This window comes from Calidris pugnax, unplaced genomic scaffold (genome assembly GCF_001431845.1).
Source record: "Calidris pugnax isolate Ruff unplaced genomic scaffold, ASM143184v1 scaffold177, whole genome shotgun sequence".
NCBI lineage: Eukaryota > Metazoa > Chordata > Aves > Charadriiformes > Scolopacidae > Calidris > Calidris pugnax.
In genome coordinates, this window is record NW_015090909.1 from 1,632,006 (window position 1) to 1,642,315 (window position 10,310).

General features: G+C 37.7%; 1 protein-coding gene across 1 annotated transcript; it reads left to right on the forward strand.

The window, feature by feature from the left end:
• The first annotated feature begins 938 nt into the window (after positions 1-938).
• RCN1 (reticulocalbin 1) lies at positions 939-9,865 on the forward strand. The gene is made up of 5 exons (XM_014949280.1): positions 939-1,167; positions 3,124-3,302; positions 3,806-3,866; positions 6,574-6,773; positions 8,042-9,865. The coding sequence occupies exons 1-5, from the start codon at positions 954-956 to the stop codon at positions 8,147-8,149; spliced, it is 762 nt and encodes a 253-aa protein (XP_014804766.1). The 5' UTR covers positions 939-953; the 3' UTR covers positions 8,150-9,865.
• The last annotated feature ends 445 nt before the right edge of the window (positions 9,866-10,310 follow it).

The following is a 10,310-nucleotide window of genomic DNA, read 5'->3' on the forward strand; positions in this document are numbered from 1 at the left end:
GTGCCCAGAATATAATAAGCTTACCTACAAATTGTGGGATTAAAGCTGCATTCTTAGTTTAGATAAAGGTTTTTATCATCTGGTCTACCACTGTAGCTGGGACTGAAGCCAGTTTTACAAGCTCAAACCCAAACTGGTGGAGTTTAACAATTACAGGCATGCCTTGAGAGATTTATTGCAGAGAATCGAAATGGTAGGGGAGGGCATTACCTTTTTTTTTTTTTTGACATAGTTTTTCAAGTTGTTTTTATCTGCAGCTGTGTGCAGAACTTTTCAAAGATGGAAGTTTCCCTGGTGATTTCAACAGGACTTGAGGCTAGGAGTTTTACACAGGACAGTGGCTTATAGCCCAGCTGCCAGGAGACCTGCTGCAGAGTGGCTATTGCTTTAGAGAGTAACAGGCATTCCTGGCAACACAAGCAATCCTGCTTTTTGCTGGGAAAGAAAGAAAAGAAACAGAAGTGGAAGAACACAAATGGAAGGGAAGACTGTGAATGGTCTACATGCCCAGTCACATAACTCAGTCCACCCTGAGATCAGTCTGCTGGAAGGCCACAGGAAAAACTGCTAGTGTCCAGGAATCCTAGCTTTTTGCCCCAATTGCCTCCAGCAAGCTGCAGTACAGCCTTTCTCCCAGGGCAAAGTTGCTGTCTCCCACTCTCAGCCCAGGCCACTCCATCAACAGTGAAGAACAGGTTCCCCTAAATTAGTAGTTAAAACCTAAAAAAATCCAGGTGTTATCTGAGGTACTTTTTTCACTAATTTTGATTGTGCATGTTCCATAATGAATAAAAATATATCCCTTTATATAATCTGCAAAATGCAAGAAAGCCTTAGCCAGTAGGACAGCTTTATAAGTTTGACGCACTGTGTTTTTGTAGAAAATCAGGGCCAGATAAAGACTACTAAAATTGGAATGACACGTAGTTTGGTTTTTTGTTCAACTCTTAAGGATGCTGGTCTCTTTTTACAGGAAGATTGTGGATAGAATAGATGACAACAAAGATGGCTATCTCACAACAGAGGAATTAAAAACCTGGATTAAACGGGTACAGAAACGCTATATCTATGAAAATGTGGCCAAAGTTTGGAAAGACTATGATCTAAACAAGGACAATAAAATTGCCTGGGAGGAATACAAACAGGCCACATACGGTTATTATCTAGGTAAGACGACATTTTCAGAATGTATACTTAAAGACTATTGAGGTTATAAGGCATGATGTCATGCCTTATAGTCAACAGGAGTTTGGTGTCACAGTTAGGACTCTTGAAGACCGCTTTAAATTTTGTAGATGCTCAGAGGTCAAAAGCAGTTCTTAGTATTGCAGCCGTTTCCATGTGGGTCACCAGCGCACAGAAGGTTTTGTAGGAGGATTATTAAATGTACCAAAGCTGAATTAAAGTCTCCTCCAGTTAAAAAATAGATGCTCGGAGGTCAAAAGCACTTCTTAGTATTGCAGCCATTTCTACATGGGTCACCAGAACACAGAAGGTTTTGTAGGGGGATTATTAAATGTACCAAAGAAGCTGAATTAAAGTCTCCTCCAGTTAAAAATATATTATTTTTTTAAACATTAAAAATAGTACTTTAATTAAATATATATATTGCATAATTAACCAGTATTTGTTAATTCAGTCTCTCTAAAATTTTAAGAGTTTAGATGCTAAAAATTTAGGCTGGGTCTAAGCTATAGCAATGGGAGGTACAGAATTTTTAAAACACTTCACTTTCTTCCTCTTATAATCAGATATAATAATCAGATATAGTGAGATATAGTTTAATATAGAGATATAGTGAGAAAAACAGTTCTGTTGACTGGGAGTATATGAAGGGAAAGGAGGAGATGAAATCACTTAAGATAAAGGGCAATCCAGACAGAACAACAAATTGTTTGTTAATTCAGTCTCTCTAAAATGTTAAGAGTCTAGATGCTAAAAATTTAGGCTGGGTCTAAGCTATAGCAAAGTTCTTGCAGAATAATATGCTTCAGACTGTGATCAACTGCAAATGAAAATCCTTAACAAATCAGGCAAAAGAAGCACATATTTAAAAATACATCTGAATCTTCCCCCCCATACATTCCCTATGTTTTTTATAAGTTAATGAAAGGAAAGGAGGAGACGAAATCACTTAAGCTAAAGGGCAATCCAGACAGAACAACAAATTGTTATTAATTGACCATTTATACTGGAAATGAGAAGACAATATCTACCTACCATAGAGGCGGTTTCTGGAGCAAGCTTCCAGTAGCAGTAATAAGTACAAAGTCTACTTTAGATTAAAATGGAGCTTATTATATTCATGGAAGGAAATATTTGACACACAATCGCTGCAGCAGTGTCCCTGGGAGCCCTTCTCAGCTCCTCATCTTTGCTCTCTGTAGTCCACAAGATCTGAAAAACAGCTACTACATTGTGGTCTTGTGTTAATGCACGCTTGGAATTCCCATCTGTGATACCTGGCCTAATCTTTTTCAACTGTGTTTTTCTTCCACCATGTGAATTGTGAAAGTGTCATGAGTATTTTTCATGTTTGAAGTGAGTTTAGTGATGCTATTTTAAAAATTATACCATTCACTTTATGCTGCTGAACACCCTGAAAAATAGTCAGTGTTTTGAACTGAAAATAATTGTTACGTTCCCTGTAGCAGAGGTGTAGCAGTTAGTTTCAGTCAGTCTGCCAGCTTCTGAAATGACTTTTCTTTGGTTTACTTGCTTTTTGAAACTGAAAAGTTGCATAGATCATACTGATTCCTAAGAAGAATAAAACTTCTTTGAATGAAATCTGCCTAAGCAGTGCTCGTAAAAGCAGATTTGAAAAAAAAAAAAAAAGAAATCTATGAAGAATATACAATACTGAAAAATCCATTGTCCTGCATAACAACAGAAGGCTTACTCAGATATTGACCTATAGTACTAAGTCACTTTTAAAAAAATCCAACCAAGTGTTTGACCTCTAAATTTAAAACTTCAAGGGAAATAGAAGTTCCATTTTAACACAGCAGCTATTCTGGCAATAAACCCTTTGTATGTCTAGATCCTAACAGCAAATTGGGGTACTTTGTTGTGGTAACATTTTAAAAGGAACATACTTTTGAGATAGTCTTGATTAATTTGCAGAAAATCCAGAAGAATTCCAAGATGCAACTGATCAGCACAGTTTTAAAAAAATGCTGCCCAGAGATGAAAGACGATTCAAAACTGCAGATCTGGATGGAGACTTATCTGCCACTCGTGAAGAATTCACTGCCTTCCTTCACCCAGAGGAGTTTGAACATATGAAAAACATTGTTGTCTTAGTAAGCAGCGCAAAACCAATTACAATATTTTTACTTTTTTTTTTAATGAACTTTGAAATGCTTCTTTAACCCTTCCATGTAGGGTTTAGAAAGAGACACACATGTAAAAGCCAAGTGGGGAACAGAAAGGGATGCCTTTCACAAAATTCACTTGATTTAGAGCTCTCAGTATTAGAAATACTTGTTAAATGCACTTAGTTCCTAGATGGAATCAAGGAACAGTCCTGGGCCACAGACTTACCCCAAAATAAAAAGAAAGGTATGCTGACATGCAGCAGCAAAGTGTTTGATGCAAGCTTGTATCTGCCCCTAACTTAAAACTTAAGCATGGTGTCCAATTCATTCATGTGGGGAATTTTTTTTCAACATGAAAGGATATTTGTATATTCATTGTATAAACAACAGTCACACTGTGTACAAGGGCAGGTCAGGGCCTCAAAAGATGAAATTATCAAATTATCTCAGTTCTGTCTTGATTACTTCGATGCAAAACTATTTTCCAGGAAACCTTAGAAGACATAGACAAAAACGGGGATGGTTTTGTGGATCAAGATGAGTACATTGGTAAGTGTTGAGATTTGTTTCTTATATAACCTCCAGTCCATTTGACCACCTTCTCTTAAATCTACAGCAGTAGTAACAACCCAAAGATGAACATTTCTGGGCTCTGGTTCAACTATTTTTCAACCATCCAACTCAAAAAGTTTAATTTCATTTTAGGCAGATAGCAACATCACCAGCAAAAGGTTCCTCACACTTTACAGTGTAGTAAGATTCTCCTCTTATTCTCATAAAATTTGGTTTAGAGGGTCTGGAATAATATTTTTCATGGCAGACGTACTCTCTGTATACTTGACCATATTATCAGCTTTTGAAGGCATTGTTTAGAAATGCAGGAGGATCAGAAAGTAAATTAGACTCTTCTCAAGTTTCAATGGTAGTTGAATATGCGAAATAGGTGGGAAGCACACATTGTAAAAAAGAAAATTCACCTTTTTTCAACTATTTTTTTCCTAATTTAGTAAGTAAAACCCCATACTTCTCTAATGATTTGTGTGGTGTTGCCATTATGTTTCTTCTCGATATACAAAATACATTACAAAGGAACTGTGTAAAAATAGCACTAAGATTTAATATCCTCAAAGAAGTTGTGAAGTGTGTGAAAGTCAGCTGTGCATTACTTCAGTGGCAGTAAGAGAAGAGAATGGGAAACATCAACAGCAGATAAGTCACAGTGAATTTGCACAAACTTCAGTGACACCAGGCAATCAGCTGCTGTCTTCCACTTAGGCTTATGAAGACAAAAGGGTAGGAGGACCGGAGAGCAGCAGTAATGTGATATGTTTTAGGCTTTTGGATCATTATGCTGATACCCAAAGCTAACTTCTCCCACTGCACTCGCTCTGATGGGTTTTAAATTGAGAAAGTAGCACCAGGAAAGCATTAGTGTAAACTCAGATGAATCTTTCTGTTTCTAGTGGTGCTATAAAGATCACTTCACGTGTAATCAGGAACAATATACACACATTAATTAATGGCAGGGGGTTTCTATTCCTTGTAAATTATATTTAGCCTCAGAATGTGAATGCTATTCATTTATGACTGAAATAACAGAGCAGCACAATTTCCACAGTAATTTCAGTTCATTCAGTGACATTACCTACATATAATTATAAAGTAATTGTCAACATTTGTTACCATGTGAATGCTGGTTTTTCTTGTCTTCTATAGATAGGAACATAGAATGTTCTAGTCACGATCACCCCACATTGGCAAGGATGATAAGAGTCAAATTGACAGGACACGTCTGTTGCTTCAAATAAACAATATAATTTGCACTTTAAAAAATGAAAAAGAAAGTGAGTGTGTTGTCTGAAGTTTTCTTCATGAGTTGAGGAAAACTATGCCTAAAATATTCCCACTTCCCTTTCTCAGGTGTAATATTTTTTATTTTTGATCAAGCTGGGGTTAAAAAAATTAACAAACCCAAATCTCTTCTTTGGTAGTTATAAGGAACAACAAAAAAGTAAAAAAATTACAGTCTCTAAATCAAGTATTTGAAGGGGAAATCTGCTGAAGGTTATAGAACAATTCCTCCCTTCCTCCTGTTTTGTCTTTTACAAAGTTTTCACAAAGCAGGTATTAACTATAAATAGAAAAGCAGAAGACTTGAAGAATAAGCAGCCCTGATGAGCAGGAAACAATTGGTTGGCAACAATGACCAGGATAATAAAGCAGACACACTACTCATAGCATGGAAGACCTGTGCTGTAAAGAACAGATCAAGTCACTTGCTCTTAATAATCACTGCTATTCTCCCAACTCTGTTTATACAGATAGCTGCTGCCACTGTGTCATTCTCCTACTGATGCTTCCTAAATATAGCACAGGACTGATGTACAGAACAGTTTGTATACATAATCTACGCATCCTATATCACAAGTGGTACTCCATCCCAGGGTACCAACCTATGACGAGTGCACTGCCTGTGGTTTCTCTCACAGAATGCACCACTGATTCATGACTGCTCCAGGTTTTTCTTTGTAGAAGAATTCCTTCTAGTAGAGTGTGCTGCAGCACTGCATGGTTAAAAAAGGACTCACCTACTAAATGAATTTCTCTTACACAGACTTCTCTAGAAGCCGGACAAAAGCATTCAAGTTCCATTTAGCAATATCTGTTTTCCTAAATTTCCCTTTACCTTTTTTCCCCTTAACCACTCTGCTGGCTCAAGTCTGATCTTACCCACAAAGACATTTGCTGGCAGGGACAAGATTAAGTTGCCGAATTCCTTTTTCCACACGTGATTGAGGCCCACACTAAAGCTTATGATTGCTGTTTAACTAAAGATCCTTAAAGAACTTTTTTCATTGTGAAGTTCAGTGGACAATGGCTTTTGGATAAGTTCACCTCTCACGTTAGCCTCACTAGCAGTGAACAGTTACAATCCAAGGTTAATGCAAGAATGGACAGAATCACCAGCAGTGAAGAAACAGACCTGAGAGAAGATACACGCAGCCACTCTGTTTACACCCACATTTCATTTTCAGTAAAACCAAACACTGTGCAAAGACTGAAAGGTGTATTCTTCCTCTCAGGACCCCTGTGCAAGTGTCTTTAGTTTGTGCATATTTTGCAAATTAACTGTGACTCAAGTGAGACCTTTATTTCCTCTCCAGTGTATTCTTCCTCTCAGGACCCCTGTGTCTTTAGTTTGTGCATATTTTGCAAATTAACTGTGACTCAAGTGAGACCTTTATTTCCTCTCCAGCTGATATGTTTGCAAATGAAGAGGGGGGACCAGAGCCTGACTGGGTGATTACAGAGCGTGAACAGTTCTCAGATTTTCGTGACCTCAACAAGGATGGAAAGATGGACAAAGAGGAGATTCAGCACTGGATTCTCCCACAAGACTATGACCATGCACTAGCTGAAGCCAGGCACTTAGTCTATGAATCGGATGTAGACAAGGTACTTCGTGTTCTCGTATACTTTTAAAAATAGTTAAATAAGATGTTGGTTGTTTTTTTGTTTTTTGTTTGTTTTGTTTTCTTTAAACCTACCAGTTTGCAAAAATTTATCTTATTAGTACAGTTTAAATGGAATTTTAGAGGCTAGAATTGCTAGTGTATTAATGTATCAATGCCAATTTCAGCTGGTAGGGTTAGAATCAAAGTAAAAGTAAAGTACAGGTTATCAGCTCTAGAAGTCCCCTTGGCTTCCATTATGTTGGATAAGAAATTATTTATCATCTTAAACCTGAAAGTTCTAACACAGTAGAAATACTCTTTTTTTTTCTTTTAAGAATGGTCATGCCTTTTGTATGCTAATTTAGCCTGCAAGAGAAAAATAAAAGATACACCGTTTGGTTTTTTAAACCTACCAGTTTGCAAAAGCTTATCTTATTAGTACAGTTTAAATGGAATTTTAGAGGCTAGAATTGCTAGTGTATTAATGTATCAATGCCAATTTCAGCTGGTAGGGTTAGAATCAAAGTAAAAGTAAAGTACAGGTTATCAGCTCTAGAAGTCCCCTTGGCTTCCATTATGTTGGATAAGAAATTATTTATCATCTTAAACCTGAAAGTTCTAACACAGTAGAAATACTCTTTTTTTTTCTTTTAAGAATGGTCATGCCTTTTGTATGCTAATTTAGCCTGCAAGAGAAAAATAAAAGATACACTACGGAGGAAGTAGCAAAAACTCCCATTTCTATAATCAAATACACATTTTTGACTTAAAGACTAGCTCAATGCATCTACTTCCTCTAATGTGGGAGATTAATGGTTCAGTAGATCCCAGATGGTGATCTCAGAAATGTGATGTGAGCAAATTTGGAACCTGAAAAGCCAAAACACTTTTACATAGAGAGTATAAACTGCTAACATAAGCAACCATCTTTGACAAAGTACACCAGAGGATTTTCCTTTTTACTGTCAGGAAGGCAAAACCAAACCACGGGGTAAAACTGCATACCAGGTAACTCAACTGCCAAACAGTATATGGGTTAATAACGAAGAACCTTCGATTAGCAGTTTGACCCAACTGAAGCCAGTGGGACTTCTGTTTTCCACTGGGGTCCAAATTTCACTCACCATGACAGCTACAATGATTCCTGAACCTGCAGTCTGCTGCTTTGAAGAACTGTCTGTTTCTCAGGGCTCTCATAAGTCCGTGCCGGTGTATCTTTTACTTAGCTTTGAAAATGTTCTTACAGAAATTTTATTTTCCTTCCACCAGGATCAAAAACTAACGAAAGAGGAGGTTCTAGACAACTGGAATATGTTTGTCGGAAGCCAAGCTACTAATTATGGGGAGGACCTCACAAGAAACCATGATGAGCTATGATACAGTATACCAGCCAGTATATGCCACAAACCTATTCTCCACTTCACTGAAATCCTTGTGTCCATCCCCTCTTTTTGGGAAGATGGGCAAAGGACACACTCACAACTGAACGACTTGCATTAATGTATTTTTAACATGCCAGCTTATTACCTCAGAAACTGTATAGAAATAGCTTTTTACTCTTTTCACATGCTTAAAAACAATATCTAATTACTACAGTTTTATTTTGGAAAAAAGGTAACTTCTTAATAGATTAGAGCCTGATGTGGAACAGGCACTTCTAGAGCATAATTGCAAGGATCTTTAATAATGGGTATTTGAAGAAAATTCATTTTTTACTATAGTGAAATGCAGCTAGGATTAGAAAGGAACCTAATGTTTAAACAGACTAAGTTAAAACCGTCTTTTGTAATAGCATTTAACAATTTAGAGTTATACTTTGACCCTCCTATCCATAGAAAAGTTTTGACACAACAAGATCCACAGCCTTTTTTTTTTCCACACTCTTCTTCTCTCCCAGTTTGGGCCAGAGGTGCTGAAGAAGGTATCCAGCAGCCCTCTGGTTCATAGCTTTCCAGGTGCAACCTGGACAACTGGCCCCTCTCTCTAACCCCCATCACGGTCCAGAGATGGGACACACAGCCCAACACCGCGTGCCGGCACTCCTCAGCGAGGGTTGTAGGGTTCCTACTGACAGCAGAACAACGTACAATTGTTTGTGGGCTGTTGGTTATGCTGTTTCCTGGGAGGAATTATGCCACATGGAGCATAATTTGTCTCGTGCTTTTCGCACTTCACCCAAGCCCTACTCTTGTTCACACAGTGTGAATGGCAGCAGTTCTGTGATGGAGAAAGAATGAGACATATCACCCCTCTGGGCCTTCTGTCTTCCCTGCCACATAAGAGGACAGATTAACGTGGCTAAAATTCTGGTTTTGTATGTATATACGAGTAAGTACATGTTACTGAAGCAACTACACGAAGACAGCTTTCCTCCTAAAGAAAGGGGCAAACTTTCAACACAGGTGCTTTCTTTTTTACTGTATAATGTGAGCTGTTACGTGTATATTTTTATATACCCAACTTAGATAATTGTGGTTGTTTTTAAGTGTACTGGTTTTAAAATAAGCACAATAAAACCAATACTTCTTTTTGATACTATGAAGGTGCAATAACACTAACACACTACTATCCTAATACTAGGAGATTAGGGCTCCACAACTTGGCTCATTGGCCGGTTTCTTGAAGGTTTGGTGTACAGCATCACACACTGGTGATAACACAACCATCCAGGGAGGAGCTTTTAGACTCCCAGGTTGTGATATACTGCAGCAATTTAACAAGTTTGTGAAAATCATCATGAGACAATGCAGAACTGTGACGTCCGTAGACAGCGTCATTTATGTACAGTCATGTAAGAACTGTGGTGAAATGTTCTACATCTTTCAGTTGAAGATAATTAAATCTAGATATTAGAGCCTGGCAGAGATTACATGTTCTTTCTAGCACAATTATTAAGCTTTTGGTGTGCATTTCTTATGACATTTCCAGCAGTGTCTGTGAAAAGTCCCTACCTCTTCCACTAACATACGGTAGGGCAAATGTCACAAGACATAAGCGAACCCATTTTGCTCTTTCCATACCCTCAAGTTAAATAAATCCCTAAATGCAGTGTTATATGAGAAGCAATAAAATTGTATCTTGGCACATGTAAAAGATTATCTGTTTTGTTCATGACTTGGATTTAGAACAGTTAATTGTACTCAATAATCCTAACGATCGTGAGACCTTTTTTTTTTTAGTAGTCCTTTCATGAAATACATACATCGTTGTATTTTAATAAGAGAATTGCAGTACTTTCTCTGCATGCAGATTATCTACTGCTGTTTCAGGAAACAATACCTTAAAAGACCTCAAAAAAAAGCTTGTCTCCTGTAAGTGAAACTGCGGCTCAGACAGGATACTCAAGCCAAGGATTTTCACTGGAGCCCAGGGGAAGGTTGTTTGCTAACTCTTGTTGAAATTCAGTGGGAGTTGGGTGCTGAGACACTAAGCATCGTTGCCTTCAGCTAAACATGACACTTCCAAATCCACTGCGTTCTATCCCAACAAAATACTGCATCTCAGCTTTGACAAGCAATCACATTTTCTTCCACGTTAC

Bases quoted from the DNA above. Each gene is read 5' to 3' on its own strand.
- RCN1 (XM_014949280.1), top strand. From the start codon at position 954: ATGCTGGTCTCTTTTTACAGGAAGATTGTGGATAGAATAGATGACAAC. The intron at 1,168-3,123 runs GTAAGACGACAT...ATTAATTTGCAG, and splicing joins CACATACGGTTATTATCTAG to AAAATCCAGAAGAATTCCAA. The intron at 3,303-3,805 runs GTAAGCAGCGCA...ACTATTTTCCAG, and splicing joins TGAAAAACATTGTTGTCTTA to GAAACCTTAGAAGACATAGA.